Genomic DNA, 17,889 nt, shown 5'->3' on the forward strand with positions numbered 1-17,889 from the left:
GTAGGAAAAATCAGTACCCATCGGAAAGGGCACTTTCTAAGTATCTACATTTGACTCTTTTTCTCCTCAAGCCCTTATACAGGAAGCAAAGGACTGAACATTACATTAGAGTTTATTTTGCTAGAATAACTGAAGGCTATGTGATATCTGTATTTGAAGGGCTATTTTAGCACAAAGCAGATTCTTAACCAAAAGTGGACAAACATAATTTCCCCTCTCCTAAGCAGCTCAGCAAGAAGTCAGATTTAAAATTTTAAAGCTAAAGGTTTTGTCAGGTATTGCCTAAAAACCTGTATTGTAAGGCAGAAAAACTACCCAGGGCTTTAGTTTAGCAAGAGGAGGTTTTGATGATACATCTGAAAAGATGAATTTTAGAAAGAAAGGAAAAAAAAAGAGAGATTCCCCCACCCACTGGAAACAGACCTTCCTCCAGCTTATCCAAAGGCTCCTCGGCCATGCCGACTCCAGGACTCCTGCACTCATAGGATGGCAACATCACCTCTAAAGCACAGAAGAACTTCAGGCTTTGCTTCCGAAGTGGTGCTACGATATCTTCATTTTCCCTTTCTTCAAGGTCAGAAAGATCCTGAAGCTGTAAGGATTCTGAATTAAAGGTCCTCCCTAGGATCTCAATGAAGACTTCAAAATGTTTTGTGATTAGAAATAAAAGCTAAATTCCAGCAATCCCAGCTATCAGTTGAGGTGTCCTATAGCTTCAAAATTAAGTAAGACTTGCAAATGAATTATTATTATTACTATAGAGACAATTACTTTTTTATTATATACCATGCAAACATTTGAGAAAATTATGAATGCTACCACCCAAGTCCATGAAATTATTACTAGGTGGCAGGCCAATATTCAGATAATTCCACTTACAGGCCTCTCACATCTCCTCCCCACAACACAGTTCTATTCTTCACTCTAAAGTCTAGGATTTCAATGTTGAAAGGAGTCTGGTTAGTCAAAGAAAATCTACGAAGTTTACCTTGATGATCCTTTTTGACCACCCATTGAAACCAAAGTAGTAATTTGCCAATTCTTGGCATCGGGAGCTGTTTAGGGCAAGGGCTTCATGTTTAACTGCCTTATGTCTGGTGCCAAGACGAACCTAAAGACATGAGATAGACCTAAAAATATTACGACCTGCCGCAAAGACTTATTTTGAATACACCTGAGATTTATCAATACCAATTTCATAGAGTAGTTATAAAGATTAAATAGGGTACAACATTTTAAGCAATAAGTTCATAGTAAACTGTAAATTAATTATTATTTATTATTTTTAAGTCACAGTACTTTTCTGCATCATTTCCAGAACCCTTGATTAACTGGAAGATTTCCCTGACCTCTGGTGGTAAAAGTGATGATAAAACAAACTTAGAAAGCCCTGCACAAATAAATGGTCTGTTGATTGAGTGAATGAAAAAATGAGCAAATAAGAAAATAAAATTACTCCTTCCAAATTAAGCTGCCTACCAGGAAGGAGAAATGAAGATAAATTTTTAAGTGCTGAGTGCTATGGGGAGGCTAGTCTGTACGGTAAATCACAGTAGAGCTGTTCTGGACAATTAGGAAGCTTCAGAAGCTCTCTGACCCATGGACAGTAGACAGTTGCCACCTTGGGTAACCTTGCCGTACTTCTTGTCGGCAATCATTTTCCTTCATGATACTGAAAAAAAAAACAAAAACAAAAACAAAAAACCTCTCAGATGCCTTAGGCCTTTCCTTGATTTTAAGATGTTAATCTATTTCTGTATTTATAAAAGGCAAAAAAAGACAGGAATCATATGTACCTGCCAAAGTATAAAAAACACATAATTAAACTAGATAACAATTTCGGGAGTGGGGGGTAGTAACTCAAGGCACTGCATTAAATAAAGAAATTGAACATGAATGCCTTCTCCCCTCAACTATATATTGACTTGTAGAACATTTCCTTCACCACTCTATCAACGGCGGGCTTTATGCTGTGAAAATCTCAAAACCTAAAGCTTATGAAATGGCATTAATGTCCAATGAGAGAGAAAAAACTCATTACTCACTGATACCAAGTAATTGTTTCCTAACTTTTTCAGTACCACCTGTAATATCTGAGTGCCTATGTGAAATGGCTAGAAGCAGGTCACAGTCTGCAAATTAAAGAATGCCTGACAAGTAATTATTTCAATAACAGGGCATACAGAAGTGAAGGTAGTACACCTGGAGTCACACTGAGGAGAGTTCTCAGATTTGATGAAGGTTAAATCAATGAGGAAAGGAATATGGGTAAGAATAGGCAGCAAAGTCAGTAAAAGCCAGATCAAGAAGCCAATCAGAGAAGACAAACAATTATAAAGTAAAAAGTTTGGGAAATCTAAGCCTCACTTACTTATTCATAGGAATTAAAACAGTCCTTGAAAAAGGAATGGTGGTTGAATTGAGGCACATAATAAAATACAATTCTGCAGCTCTGGGAAAGTAAAATTGGATGGCACGTTAATATGGAATAAGATTTCTACAATGCATTAAAGAAGTTTTAACCATTTCGAGGGCAATGAAAAGAGTTCTGAATAGGCAGTTTAAGTGATGAGGAGGAGGAGAAGGAAGCATCCGCGCTATGTTACAACTGACTAAAGATCCTGTCAAGCTTACCTATTTTAAGTCCACACAAAAGTAAATATAAGCAAGACTTCTCATGAAGATTTCTTAAATGAAGGGGCAGCATAATATGGCATGGGGTTTAACATTAGTAAGTTTAGGTTTGACTTTTAGCTTCTTCATTTACTGTCATGAACCTTAAGTTAGTCCCTTAACCATTCTGAGTTCCAGTTTCTGCATCTAAAAAAAATTTGGAGACTGGTGTAGCAATGCAACTGAAAGCATTCCATAAACCAGAGTGCTGTACAAATGCTAGCCTATTATTACTGAATTCAGCACTTCATTCTGATGGAGCTAGGAATTCTATACTTGGACCCACCTTCACTGGAGATTTCTGAAAAAGCTGCTTCTGGTCGCACGCTGTTTGGGCTCTGTGGGCAGCCCTGGCTGAATAAAACTTGATGATGGCATAGAAACCAGGACGGGCCACTGCAGCGTTTGGGAAGACTCGGACTGAATACAGAAGGCCAAACTGGGAGAACACTGTGAACAGAGAATGCTGTGGGGTGGTCCCACGCCAAGTAAGTGCATGAAATATCACGCCCAGAAAACAAAACTTCTCATTCCCTCCTATTCCCCAAGGCCACCGTGGAGAGGGTGCAACTCAAAACACTTCTCATTTCATGAACAAGTTTTCCTCTGACAGCTTAACATTCGGAAGTATTAGAAGCAACATCTGCTAGCTATTGAGAGTTATCTGCTGGGGCGAGTTGACTGCTGAGGTCCCCTCTAAAACTAAGATCCCTCTCAGCGGAGACAAGACGGGTAAAGGGTTAAGGCCGGACTCTCGGACTCGCAGTCACCGAGAGGCGGCTTTCTCCACCCTTCCCTCCACCCTGGACCGGCTCACGTGCAAGTCCTCGGCCGTGGGTCCGGCGCTCAGCTCCCAAACCAGCAAAGTTTTGTCATTCTCAGTAGGAACCGCAAAAGGTACTAACTCCACCATCCTACCGTCACTGCGCGTGCGCGGCTAAGGTTCAAGTGGCACTGCGCCTGCGCAAGGCGCGCCCGCGCCTTTTTCAAAGTGGCTCTTGCGAGGGGCGGGGCCAGCTCGACACCCGGTCTCCCTCGCCCCGCCCACTCAGACCAGTCTCCGCCTCTAGTTCCCCTCCTACCGCCCCACCACTCCGATGTGGTAGAGTTTTGTGTTTCTCTGTTCAAGTGTATTTTAAGGGTAGAGTCCCAAGGATCGAAGGGTAGGGACATTTTTATAGCAGCTGGCTTCATCTTCACTCCTAGAGAAGATTAGAGTTGTAGATAGCATTACCTACTGAACTTAAAAATTCAAATTTCCTGACTGTGTGATGGATGCCTCTGTGTGGGAAATGACCACTAAAGATGCAATCCTTTGACTTAAACGTTTTCATGAGTTTTAAATATGTAAATCAAGGTATAACTCATTAAGCCATTAACAATCTAGCATGAAAATCTTTTTTAAAATTCCCTAATTTTCCTACGTGATTCTGGTAAATTGTGAATGTGTGTGCCCATGAGGTCAGATGATGTGGAAATTGGGAGGCAGCGTGATGTAGAGAGAAAATTTTGGGAAAATCAAATAGTTGGCCCTAGTAGGGCACTAACATTGGAGCTCACGGTGCCTGAGAAGAAATGTTGTAGGCTTCCTGATACTGAGCTATTTTGCGAGTACCTCACTGAGAGGGAAAGTCAGTCCTAAAAATCCCTACTTTAATCCTAGAAGGTCAGAGCCAGAAGGAAACTTACAAAACAGGTTTCCTGGGGTTCCTAAACAACAACCAAGCTGGGCTGTGATGAAGTTTTCACCTGTACTCGGCAAAATGAGAAAAAGACACTATAATCAAGGTTTTAAATTTTTTTCGTAAAACAAAATCTATTCTATTTTATTATCCACAAGTATGACCTCCCTGCAATTCTGATGCTAAAAATTGTTTTATGAAGAGATGCTAATAGAGGATAGTTATTTTGATTAATATTCTTACTCGGATATTAAAATAAAAAAGTTGGAAATCTTATCGTGGTCTTAATTTTTTTGACATTTTATTGGTCTGTGAATTCTAAAAGTCTAGGGATCATTGAATATTCAAGTCTCTCACTTTATAGCTGAAGCAGTTAAGGCTCAAAAGTAGGGACATGAGTAGCCCAAAATAACACCCCACTTTAGTCAGACAAGACTGATGGTGGCTATATACAGGATGTTCCGCCGATGCCCCTTTTCTGCCTTTGCATTGCCCTAAGCAGGTTCTGCTCCACATCAGCACCTTCCAAGCAAATCAGATCCCACCCAAAGAAGTTTTTAAATCTAGATTCTAACCCGTTCTTCTAAAGTACCCTAAAATCTTTGACACCTAGCCCCATTGCTCCCACACAACCACTACTTTCTCCACTTCAGTATACCTGATCCTTAGCCCCACCCATTACCTACTTTTGAGCTTTTTCTTTTACTTCTAAGATAGTTAGCTTTGGAGGAATTACTTGGATCCTGATACTGTTTCAAACCAATAATTATAGATTTTACTATCCATTTCATTATCCATTGTATTCATTATATGTATCTATTCATTCATTGTATTCATGATTCATGTATGTCTCTGCTTCTTCACCTAGATTATGAACACCTCAAGAATAATAGTTTTATCTTCCTTCTTCTAGTACCTAGCACACTCCTACTATATGGAGTACGTACATATATGTAGAATTAATGAGTAAATTAACACATTCTTTGCACAAGGAATGTTTTAATAATTCTAAAAATATAGAAATATCTTCATTATGGTTCTCCTCTTGGTTTGCAAATGATAGTCAGGAACCAGGGGCCTGGGCCGGGATGAAAACAAGGAGGAAGCCTTAGAAAACCATTTATTCCTGGGGTTCTGGTCAGTTTTCTTTGTAAATGGGAAGGAAAGAAAATAACATGAAATGGAGGAAAGAGGAAAAAGAAATAAAATATTCCCAAGGGAGGAAAGTTTTGGAATGACTCCACAGCAGGCCTGCCCCCTGTCTCATCCCAGGCGACACCCTGTCATCCAGTAGGAGAGTGGCCGGCCTGAACAGTGTATCCTCCATGCTACCCTGTGGAGAGAAAAACAAAAATGGTTTTTGCTTCCCACTTAGTAGCTGCTTCTCCACACATGTGACCCAGCTCTTAGTCTTCCACACAGAGCAACGTCCAGAATCCCTTTCATTCCTAGCTCTCTCGTCTGTCTATATTTATCTCCCATGCGCAACCGTTGACTCTCCCTCCAGAAAGGCTCAGTCCTAACAGTCATCATGTCCCTTCTTTTGCATGATGTTTTTAGAGTATGCAAGGCACTTAACTCCTTCCATCCCCACAGTCACCTGCAGAGGCAGCTATTTATATTATTTACACATCCAGTTTGAAACTCAGAAAAGTTAAGTAACCATCCCAACATCCACCGTTGGTAAGTTGACAGTTTTAGGGGTGCCTGCCCAACTGAGGAGCAACACACTTTTTATAGAAAATGTTGCTGCCCGTTATAAAGAGAGGAACTTTGTGGCAGCCATGATTGTATTGCTTTAATTGCTCCCATGGCTACAGCTAATTAAACAAAGCGAGGACCCAAAGTCAAAACTGAACCAATCAGATTCTCTATCCCAGGCACTCAGTCTGGGACTGAGCTTAGTCAGTCACTATGATTACTTAGGATGTTCGAGCATAAACTTGGGCAGCTGTAGTCTGTCTTGTGGACTGTGGAGCAGAGAAACTTGGTCTGCAAAGGGAGTGTGTGAAGCAAACACACCACGAGAAGCCCAAAGCTGCCAGAGAAAGCTTGCTGACAGTTTCCAGCCCTGCTTCTATTCTCTTCTCGAGGCCCCCAGCTGTACCCCTTGTGTTGGCTCAGCCAGACACTGTGTCCTCTTGGAATAACTTTCCCTCAGCTAGCTCAGGTTGCTTTATTACTGCAACCAAAAGTGTTTTGTTTCATACAATATCAGAGAAAGAACGAGATCCTAGGTCTTCTAAGTCAGAGTTCCAAGCTCCGTCACTATCCCACACTTTACTAAACTGCAGAATGGGTCTAGTCCTTGCCTACTGTCTCTTTCTCTGTCACCACATCCTTCTTGGGGCTCTGACTGCTAACTTAGTCCTACAGTGTTTTCCTTACCAGTTCTTCATCCCCCCTGCTCCAGACACAATCTTTTTTGCACAGTGGATGATTGAGAGAAGATTGGGGCGCAGCAGTTCTGAAAAGGAGAGAGAAAATACCTGTGAGAACACCGAGGACAGTCCCCAAACTGAGGCAGACACTGGCTCTCCCTGCCCAGGTGTGTGCCACCTGGGGGCTGAGTACTTCCAGATTAGGCAAGGCTCCCCTCCCAGAGGCCCACTTAGACATCCCGACAATGGCTGCTAGAGGTCGGGGGTGGCCTAGGGTGGGGGCAGGAAGGTCAGGAGGACTGAGATTTGGGCCTGTTTACTACCATAGTTCCTAGCCAGAGTAGATGGTAGTTTACCCAAAGTTTGGTGGTTTGTAAGGAAATGAAATGCCAAAAAGGGCAGCACAGAGACCAAGGTGAAGTCCTGCATAATGGGGGAGGTTCCCCTGCTGAAGAGCCAGGGACATTGATCAGAGTATGATAGAAGAGGTGAAGTAGAGAGTCACGGACCTGAGGAGCCTGAGGTGGGGAGTTTGCAACTTGGCCTTTGGTCAGAACATTATCCAAAGACAATACTACTTAGTGATTAGAGCTGAGCCTCCAGGACCACCAGTCTGGCATTCAGCACTGATTCTATGAGCTTCAGTTTGCTCATCTGTAAAGTGGGGATCATAACAGTTTCTACTGCATGGAAAATTGGATAAAATGAGCTATTCATGTAATATTATGTATATATTATTGAGTATAGATTATGCTCTGAATAAATGTTGGCTGCTGCGACTGTTCTACTGCTACTGTCTATGCAGAGCCTTTCTGGATCCCGCTCGAGGACACAGCAGAACCTCCTAACTGGACAGGCAGTAGGGCCGCTAGTCAAACCCTCTGCTCACTCAAGTAATTTTCTGATTCTTTGAGCCATCCCTCTGGGGGCATTCCCAGGCTGTGAGTGGGAAGGGCAATTTTGTGAGTAGAGCCTGGTCATCCCTCTCACCTCTCCCCACCCTGAGGCCCGGGACAGACCTTGACACTCTGTGTGGCAAATGTTTTCCGAGTGACTCCGGTAGTCGTTGCACCAGTAGTGGCTGTTGATCTGGAAGATGCCATAGTCAAAGCTGCCATCTGCATTCTCATTGATCTTTGATATGTTGAATTTGCTTTCCACAAAAGCCAGGCATAGCCCTTAGAACAGGGAGAAGAGGGTGTTTAGAGGGGGCCAGGCTGAGAAAGAAGTGAGATGGAGGAGAAAGGAAGATGAAGAATCAAAAGAAAGGAACAAGGCCTAAGAGGCTAGACGGGGCTAGTGGGCTAGGAATACCCCTTAGCTTCTCCTCTCATTCTTCAGTCCATCCACCAACCCATCAGTGTAACTGTTCATCTGTCCCTCTGTCCCTCCATGCTTCTGGCACTTAATAATCACCTACTGTGTGCCAGGAACTGTGTAAAGCCCAGCGAGGGACATTTAGCTGGGTCAAATGCAGATGCTGCCTTCGAAGGGCCTGCCTGTAGCACAAGAATGAAGATAGGTACCTAAAAAAGTCCACAAAACAAAGTAAAAAGAGACAGTGTTGTAAGACAAGTATGCACAAATTCTGGGCAAAAGAGAGATATCCCTCCCATAGAGTAGGACAAAGCCTTTGCATTGGCTATTTCCTCTGCCTGGAATGCTTTTCCCCTAGACCTTTGGATGGTCAGATCCTTTACTTCATTTGGCACTGCTCAATGTCACCTTCTCCAAGAGACTTTCCTTGATTTCTTCTTCTAGGACAGTGCCACCTGCCCCTTCCCCTGCTTTATTCTTCTGCATAGCATTTATCACCACCAGGAAGTGCTTCGTATATTTTTGTATTTGTTTACTGCTTATCTCTTCCCCAGAATGTGAACACTATAAGGGAAGAAGCTTTGTTCATCTCCTCAGCACCTAAAATAGTTCCTAGGACATTATAATAAGTGCTCAGTTAATAATAGCTGAATAAATATGGAATGTTGGGAAAGGTTTCTTGCAGAGGGCTGCTTTTGGAACTTAGCTTTCAAAGATGAAAGAGAGAAAGGAAGATGGCCACGTCGGGCATGACCAGGAGAGGAGGAGAGGAAGGGGTGGGAGGTGTAAAGAAATGGCACTCACAGTCGGTCAGGGAGTAGCCCTCAAAACCATCCAAGTCCTCCTGGTGTAGCACCCTGGCCAAGTCACAGCGGTTGATGAGTCTGGCCTTACTAATGGTAACAAGGCAACTGACCAAGGAGATGAGAAGTGCCCTCGTCATCATCGTTGGAGGGGAGAAGGCCCAGCTGAGGGCCTGCAGTTTTTAGGGTCTCGTGAATTTCCTGCTGGTCTTCTCTAAGTCTCTGAGGAATCTGGGGAGAGCCAATGTCCTTGCTCACTCACTGCTCCCCACCTGGCTGTTTCCAGTCTCTTTTTTTCTCATTTATTGTGTAGGACTCTGGCCAGGGATGCATAACCTGTATTTAATCCTGAGGAAACATCAGACAAAGCAGAACAGAGGAAACTTCTATAAAACAACTGGCCTATATCCTTCAAAACAGTCAATGCCATGAAAACAAAGAATGGGGCTATTTCTGTCACTAAGGGTGTGTGTGTGTGTGTGTGTGTGTGTGTGTGCGCGCGCGCGCGTGGACACACGTGTTCCCAAAGGTCTTGGTTCCTCCATCCACTGGCTTCATAAGTCAGGCATGAAGCAGCTTCTGCTTGGACAAGATGGCTACCCTGATACCCTTCTTTCCTCATAGATCTAAGACGCTCCACACTAGCCTGAGCTTGCAACCATTTTGCTTCTCTCTCTCACCTTAGAGTTGTCAGATTTAGCGAATAAAATTACAGGATGCCCAGTTATAATAGAATTTCAGACAAACAGCAAATACTTTTTTAGTATAATTATGTCTTGGGCAACCCTACCCTGCCCTGGCTCAGTAGGTTCCTTCAGAGACAGGTGTCACTGAGCCTCAGGAAGCAGGGAGCTTCATCTCTGCCCATGAAGTCTCCTCTTGGGGTCCCCTTGGGGGAGACAGTGGTTCTGGCAGGTGCTTTCCTACCTTCCCTTCTGAAGCTTACCTTTCTCCTATCCCTCTCTGACCCCAGGTCCCAGCGGGCCCAGAGATTTATGTGAGAATTTGTAGAACAAAGCCGTTTGGGTAGGAGCCTCCTCTTCCTCACAAACTACACTCAGCCCTACCTGGCTCACAGCTCTCCATGTTCTAAACAAGGTGGGGGTGCTGCCCGCCTCCCCCTGGCCTTCTAGAACCCAGTTCTGTGATGTCATCACTCTCTTGAAAATACCAGTCTTAACCATGCAAATTGACTCTGTCTGGAGGCTATGGCAGCTTCAGGCAGAAATGGCAGATGGGTCTAGGAGGATGGGTGACAGCTGTGATGAAGACCACCGGGTGGGAAAGGGTAGAGAGCAATGGGTGTTCTGTCTTACCACCTCCCCCTGCTTCTGGGAACAGTACTACCTTTGGGGGAGCTCCATCCACGGGGTTTTAGTGGGAGGCTGCGATTCACAGGGCTCTGCCTCCAGGTGACAGCATATTTTGAATTGGAGCTAAGTGGAGCAGTTCAGCTTCTCACAGGAAGCCTGCTGGTGAGAGGCCGGAAGCCAACAGTTTGGAATCATGTGGCTATAGCCCATCTGAGAGGATAAGCCTTCTTGAGGAGGAAGCAGAGTCCAGGCAGGCTTCCAATCCCAGAGTCCACCTTCTCTGAGATCTAAACACACTCTTGCCCTGACTGCAATCCTGCAACTCAATAAATGCCCCTTCTCGTGTAAGCAAGTTTGAGTTGGGTTTCTGTCACTTGCAACCAAAAGAGACGTGCCGAGTAGAGTCAGGGTAGGGTTAGCCATCTATGGAATGATGACCTGACAACTTGTCATCTCTCCATGATGACCACATATCTTGGTATCATTAGTCACCAAGGAAGTCTGGGAGACATTTCCACCAATTGTAGCAAAAAGGAGGCAAGAGAAAGTTTTGATACTGATGGCCACTCTACCCTCTGAAACAGGAAGGCAGGGTCTGACAGAAAGAAAGTAGGAAGCGCTTTCTAAGTAGGCAGTACTGCCTGGTACCCTCGGTACCCTCGGTCTGTGGACTGCCTCCAGTGGGCCAGCAGCACACTGCATCCTGGGATGTGAAGCCAGCCGGAGCTCGCAGCTCGGGTGGAGGTAGAGGAGGAGGGCACCACTTTATGAGAGAAAATTTGTAGCCAAAAATCTGCAGGAGCGTCAGACGACCCAAATAAACTTGTCTATACAGAACTAGAATCCTGGGTGAGAGGAGAGTCTTCCTTAGCCCAGGACCGCTGGAAATTTGCCTATGGGAGGGTCTTCCCGTAGCATAAATCTTAAAGGGATGATGTCCGTGCTCAAAGGGGGACTGGAAGGACCCTCTACTTCCACCTCCCCAAATGTGACAGACACGAGCCCTGGGTGGCTTCCTATCCACTCGAGTAACTGGAAAACCCATCTGGGGCCCATACATAAATTCCAAAGGTCACAGCCTGGGGCCAGAAGGCAAACTGAGGCCACAGATCATTTGCCTAAACGTTTACAGGTTATAATTCAAACTAAAAAGCTGTTAAAAAATATATTCTTTCCTCATATCCTGACAAATATTTCTTTAAAAGAATAGAATTTTTAAATGTGTATGAAGTTATGGTTTGTAGAAGACTGAAAGTTAGCAAAATGTCAAAGACAATCAAATTTAATTTCTATTGCATGTGTCTGGGTGCTCTGTTGATGGGCTGACCATGTTGAAATGAGTAATAAATATATATATAACTCATAAATGTTTATAACTATTCCATGAAATTTATTTTTCTTATCCTCTTTTGAGCAAAAAATCACTAATTTTGTTATTATCGAGATTTAAAAATATATTTAAGGATTAAAAACATAATCACATTCAATACAAAAATTTAAACATATTTTCATAAAAATAGAAATTTATGTTAATTTTTTAAATTAATTGTTTTGATATGTTCTTCCAAAAGTTAGCACTTAAAAATGTTTAATAAATCAAAAGGCAAAATACAAATTAGGATCAATGCATATCACATTTTTATATCGCAATTACATAAATCCTAACATTTTATTTCATTTTTGAAAGCTTAATTCAATTTTAAGTAACTTTTAATTTTAAAATGTTTTATTTAAATTATAAATTTAATACAAATTTTAATTAAAAATGTAAGTAACTTTTTAAATAAAAATGTTAAAATTCATAATTCTAGCATTCAATGTCCATCTAGTTGCCAATGTAAAGAATCGGTGTACATAAATCCTAACATTTTATTTCATTTTTGAAAGCTTAATTCAATTTTAAGTAACTTTTAATTTTAAAATGTTTTATTTAAATTATAAATTTAATACAAATTTTAATTAAAAATGTAAGTAACTTTTTAAATAAAAATGTTAAAATTCATAATTCTAGCATTCAATGTCCATCTAGTTGCCAATGTAAAGAATCGGTATCATGTTATGTCTAAAGTCTAGACATACAGACAAATTTAAGAGTAATGTGTAATGTGATTTAGTAATGTTTCAAAAATGTTCTGAGCTTCCATTTAAAACGGAGGCAAATACTGTACTAATTCATGTGTACCTCTGGAACCACTAATAGGAATATGAAAACCTGAAGAAATTTACACTCGGCGCTACTAGAAGATATTTCATTGTGTTCAAATCTGTTGCTGTCCTGCTATCTGAGAGGAAAGCTCTGGCAAATTCATTAATTTGCCTTTTCTCTTACTTAAGTACTTTTCTGCTCAAAGCCTCTCTGCACGCCAAAACAGGACCTGGCTGGGGTCCCCTGAAGCTTTCATTATACCTTCAGAAGCCGTTGCCTTTCTGCCCCATGGACGTAGAGTAAGATGTAAAGAAGCATCTCCCTGAAGCCCAAACATGTTTTAGGGTTAAGTCATGCTGTGCCAGTGCTGAGTACCAGATCCTGAGTGACAGAGCCATCTGTGGTCCTTAATAAATCTAATTATCTTGTATGTGGGAAATCCTGAAGTACAGGGACCAAGTAGGCGCTCTTCTTCCCAGTTCTAAAGGGAATCCTGGAAAAGTATACTTCTGGAAATAAATTGCTATAGAAAACAGAGGAAAATTTGAGAAAATGTCTGCTTTGAGTTTTCAATAAAACATGAGAATCCCCGCAAATTGATAGAGCCTGCTGAAATACAGAATACAAAGAACTAAAATCCAGTGACAGAAATGAAATCTTCATTGAAGGCAGAAGAGCAGAATCCCACTGCAGAAAAGTCAATTAAGGCTGTAGTTGCACCTTTGAAAATTTCCCCCAAATGCAGAGCAGAAAGACATATGGAAAACAATGAGACAAGAGGATGAATATGGACAATGAAGATTAGAGACTTACACTGGGATAAAGACACCAGCACTGAAAAAGGTAAGTGTGCAGATCTGTGAGTATTCTCCATCCCAGAAAAAATGCATGAAATGACAGTCACCTTAGACATATTCAAACAATATGTAAATAAGACTGAATTTTTGGCTTTAGTATTGTACTTTACCCCCACGGCATATATAACTCCTCAGATACTTTACAAATTGATTATGAATGCGGCTACAAATTATACCTCAATATCCCCCAAAGGAAAAATTACATAAATTCCATAGTCTGGCTACAATTAATAAAAACCTAATTTCTTATAACTATGAAAGAAACACACACATACACACATACACACACGCACACTTTCCCCCTCACTGGGTCAAAGGCAAATTAAAATCTGGACTAACGGTTTTCTAAAGCCATGAAAATGACATTAAAATATCAAGTTTATGAAATTATAAAATTGATATCAGTTTAATAAAAGGGAGTTATGGGTCTTCCAACATCAGGTAGATTCAGAAGTGGAGAAAAGATTCTTCCACAACCCCATCTTCAGGCCATCTCGCTGTGTAATTTATGCAGTGGCCACTAGAGGCCAGCAGCGGACCATGCTCAGGAAGTGGGAGTTGTAGAGCACCCACACAGAATTCCCTCCTCTATGCTCAAGGTTTGGGGGGAACGAGGAGGGAGAGTGTAAGTCAATATCTCCATTTTACACAGTATTAGAGCTGAGATTTGGGGTGTGGGTTCTTTAGTTCCCAATTCCACTTCGTTGGCCTTCAACACCAGGAGACCTTCCTGTGCTACCATATCTTTTCATTAAAAGTGTGCTGTCTCCAGTGGGGCAGCAGCCATCGCTCCAGGCTGTCATCTGCAGGGCTGATGTGGAGTAGTTGGAGATGGCCTTTGGAAGACGTCCCAGGCTGGGAGTACTCTGTATTGACCTTCCACCTTTCCTGAAATCCCACTATTATAAAACAAGGCAAGATTCCATTATCAGACATTGCAACATCACAGACTTAGACAACCAGGCTAACGAATGAAGCACTGGAAAGATCATTTTGATGAGGGAGAGAAGATTTAATTGCAGGTGGGGAGGTGATGGTGGAGCACCTGTGGGATACTACAATGGAGGCCTCTCAATATAAATGATCGACAATGCACATTGAGCCCTCCCAGTGTGTGAGGCACGAGGCTAAACAGCAAATGCAGTGAATCAGGCAGAGGTCATGAGGGGACTCACGGTTTAGGCCCAGGTGCTGAGCTGTAGCCATTTACATCCCTGTTGCCCTAGGTCCTGGGGCTTGGGCAGGAAGGGGTCAGAAGAGCTGTAGAGCCTCTCCATGGGGCCTGTTGGTGAGTACCTGCTGCTGCAGCCACAGTGGGCATTTTGTAACTAAACACCGCATCTGCCCAGGAATTCACATTGGCGTAAGAAAGCAGGTGTGCTTGCTGTCAAGGACAGGCACAGACCCAAAGGCCAACAACTGCTTGATGCTGTGAAAAGCATCCTCAAGATGATGAGTCTAGGGTCAGGCTGCCTTTTCCCAGGGGGACAGTGAAGTGGCTGATGACAACTGCCTTTTTTTCTTTACTTTAAAAAGCTATTTAAAATAATTTTTTTTTAACTACAGAATAACATGCACATAGAAAAGTACAGAAATCGTTAATGTAAAGCTCAATGATTTTCACAAAGAGCGAACACACCCAAGTGGCTAGCACCCAGATCAAGAAATAGAACATTACCACAACCCCAGAAGACTCCAAGTGTCCCCTTCTAGTTACTACCCCTCCCTATCCTCCCAACTCTACTCTTCTCCCTCTCTCTGGCCTCTAACATCGCCCTCGTCCTCGGCATCTAAAAAAATCTTTCCAGGGGATTCCATAATGAAGGTGGAGAATCACTGCTCTTATAACAATGGTTATCAAACTTGATTGCATGTTAAATCAGCTGGAGAATCTCTGCCTTTTGAGATAGAAGAGGGAACTGAGCCAGCTAAGAGGCAATATGGTATAGAGGAGAAACTTGAGAGCCAGAAAGGCCTGCCACTTACCAGCCCTATGACCTCGATTGAGTTCCTTCGCCTCTCTGAGCTTCATCTCTGAAATGGAAATACTGTTACATTCCCTGCAGAGTTGAGGCTGCGAGACAGAGTGTGTGAGCCCAGGCACAGGTAGGGTGGATATGTGGCAGCTACTATTGTCATTTTTATTAAAGGTGAGGAGCCCCAGGAAGACTGCAAGCCCTTCTTTATGCAGCTGGGACCCAGTCTGGGGACAATGGACACAAGGCTGTTTATAAGAGGGTCAACGGGTTGTGCTGATGAGAAGTCAGTCTTTCTAGGGAACATGAGAAAATTCCAGGGACAGCAGAGATTCTAAGCTGAAGTTGATGAGCAGCGCCTGCCAGCTCGCACAGCTGCAGCAGCACCAGGCAGCAGCTGCGGGTGAACTTGGGCAGGCCCAGCTTTGGCCACGCCAATCTCTCTCCTTAAGCAAGAACAGCAAGAAGCTGCCTGGCTGTAGGCTGACTCTGAGAGCTACTGATGGAGAAAGACTCGATCTTTGTTGAGCACCTACTTTGTGCCAGACGCTGAGCATTCATTCATGTTTTTGATCCTGCGAGGTGGACCACACTCACCCCATTTAACACTCTGAGGCTTAGAGGCAGCAGGCCCTGCCTAACCCACAGAGCCCTGGTGTCCCCATGAGGCTGGGACCTGCCTCCGTGTTGGGCTACAGGGCCAGCAGCCCTCAGGGTGTGCTATGTACATGAAAGACCAGGTGACTCCTCGTGTGACTAGATGCTCAATCATTTCTGTACTTTTTCCCACAATGAAAGTATTACTTCTAAAGATGATTACTTACCTTTTTTTGTACTTATTACGAGATTATAATGTTCACTATAGAACATAGAGAAACTACTGATAATTAAAAAGAAAAAGAAATCTCTCATGGCCCCATCCTACAGAGATGAGCACTGTTAATTTTTGGCATCTGTTGTTCATATCTGTGCATGTGTGTGCATGCATGTAGAAATTTACCAACAAGGAGTTATTTATGTAGAACACTCTGTTAGATAATGTGCTTTGCTTCACTTAACCTTATATAGTGGCCATAATTCTATGCCACTGATTATTCTACAACAGTGGCTCTGCATTGGAACCCCGGCCCCCCCGCCCCGGGCGGGGGTGGGGTGGGAGCCTAAATATAGACGTGAGGGTTCCGCCCTTACTTGAGTTTAATTGGTCTGGGTTGGGCTTGTGCTGTGGGACTTTTAGGCTCCCCAGGTGGTTCCAACGTGCAGCCAAGTGTGCGAGCCCCGGGCTGCAGCTTCATTTTTCAGCAGTGGCCTTGCTTTCTATTTGCTGAAGGGACGCACTGTCATTCGATCAAATCTCCTTTTCTTGGCCCCACTTTTTCACCAGGATAAACCAGGAGTTAGCACTTTTTTTTTTTTTTTTCTGTAAAAGGCCAGATAATATATATTTTAGCCTTAATGAGACATAAAGTCTCATCATTACCTTTTGCCTGGTCAGTCGCAGTAGCCTCCGGCCTGGCTTCCCCATGGTCGCAAGAGTGATCATTTTCCTTCCCCCCCCCAAAAATATTATTTTACTTCCTATAAAAGCTATACATGATCATTGTCAAAATTTAGAAAATACCAAAGAGATTTTTTTTTTTTAATCCAGGGGAATGTAAATATGTCCCCATTGAAAGTCAGTTGTGTCCTGGTGCCTACCTACTCTTTAGCCTTCTCCGCTGACACTCCTCCTCACTGCCTCCCACCCCGGGTCTCTGTGACGACAGCCACGTGCTCCTCCAGGCCTCTGAGCTATAGCAGATGCGTTTTCCTCTCCAGATCGCTCTTCCTGCCCTTCTTGCCTGAATTCTCCTCAGTTTCTCCCCGCCGCTGTTTCTCCAGCACATCACACACACCTGAAAGTGGCTGGGATCACTGTGCCCAGGACAAGGGGAGAGGGACGCTGACCCACGCAGGATGCCGTTGGGTTCTTCTGCTTGACCGGAAAGCAGCCCTGATCCTAACCCTCACCTCTCTGCAGTCTCAAATATTCCCCATAGTGTCTGAGCTAAATAGGGAACCACCGACTCCCCCAAGCCTTGTGATTAGGGGTTGGCATCTTGCTACCTTCTTCTGTTGTGATGACTGGCAGCAAGGCTGATGCACAAATGGCTAACCCAGAAGGATCTTCCTCTTCCTTTTCCTTCCTTCAGGCTTGTTCTTTCAACTCAGGAAGCCAGATGCTTCGGAGTTTAATTACATGCTGCAGTTGGAAGCACAGAATGTCGGAGCCGAAAAGGAAGAACCTTGTTATAAATAACAGCTACCAGCATTTAGTGAACACTTACTTTGTGCCAGGCACAGTGCCAGGCACATTTCTAGGCATTACCTCATTTAACCTTCTCAATAATTCCAGGAGGCAGACACCATCACCATCCCTGTTCTGCAGGGAAGGAAACTGAGGGTGAAGGAAGGTTACAGGGCATTTCCCAAATTGTGCTGAGTGGTACATGGTGGCAAAAAAATATTAATTGATGTTAGGAAAAAAAGAGTTTCATTGTTAAACGCTGCATCCTGCATCCGCCCCCCCCCCGCCCCCACCGCCCCAGGGAAATTCACAATGCATGCCAATATACTAAATGCCCTGAGGAGTCCTGTAGTAAAGGTATCTGTTTAAAACAGTCAGCGTCACTTCTGTTGCAGGTCTCACCAAACTATTGATCACGAAAGCAAAGTTTGGGGAATGCAGATATTACTCATGC

At 43.3% G+C, this 17,889-nt stretch overlaps 2 protein-coding genes across 4 annotated transcripts in view; both read right to left on the reverse strand.

The window, feature by feature from the left end:
* Window positions 1-3,629, reverse strand: part of RDM1 (RAD52 motif containing 1) — a 7,892-nt gene extending 4,263 nt beyond the window's left edge. For 2 of the 3 annotated variants that reach the window (XM_015588008.2, XM_006910155.3), the window contains exons 1-4: window positions 3,491-3,629; window positions 2,960-3,139; window positions 989-1,111; window positions 424-592 (exon numbers count right to left, since the gene is read on the reverse strand). In XM_015588008.2, coding sequence (XP_015443494.1) covers window positions 424-592; window positions 989-1,111; window positions 2,960-3,139; window positions 3,491-3,586 — 568 coding nt within the window. In that variant the 5' untranslated portion in view covers window positions 3,587-3,629. The other variant, XM_015588009.2, reaches the window with a different exon arrangement.
* A 1,989-nt stretch (window positions 3,630-5,618) lies between these two features.
* LYZL6 (lysozyme like 6) lies at window positions 5,619-8,996 on the reverse strand. The gene is made up of 4 exons (XM_006910156.1): window positions 8,858-8,996; window positions 7,756-7,914; window positions 6,744-6,822; window positions 5,619-5,688 (listed from the first exon to the last, which is right to left on the reverse strand). Exons 1-4 carry the CDS (start codon window positions 8,994-8,996, stop codon window positions 5,619-5,621), a joined length of 447 nt encoding a protein of 148 aa, XP_006910218.1.
* Window positions 8,997-17,889: the final 8,893 nt, after the last annotated feature.

The sequence above is a fragment of the Pteropus alecto genome, unplaced genomic scaffold, assembly GCF_000325575.1.
Source record: "Pteropus alecto unplaced genomic scaffold, ASM32557v1 scaffold313, whole genome shotgun sequence".
NCBI classification, from domain to species: domain Eukaryota; kingdom Metazoa; phylum Chordata; class Mammalia; order Chiroptera; family Pteropodidae; genus Pteropus; species Pteropus alecto.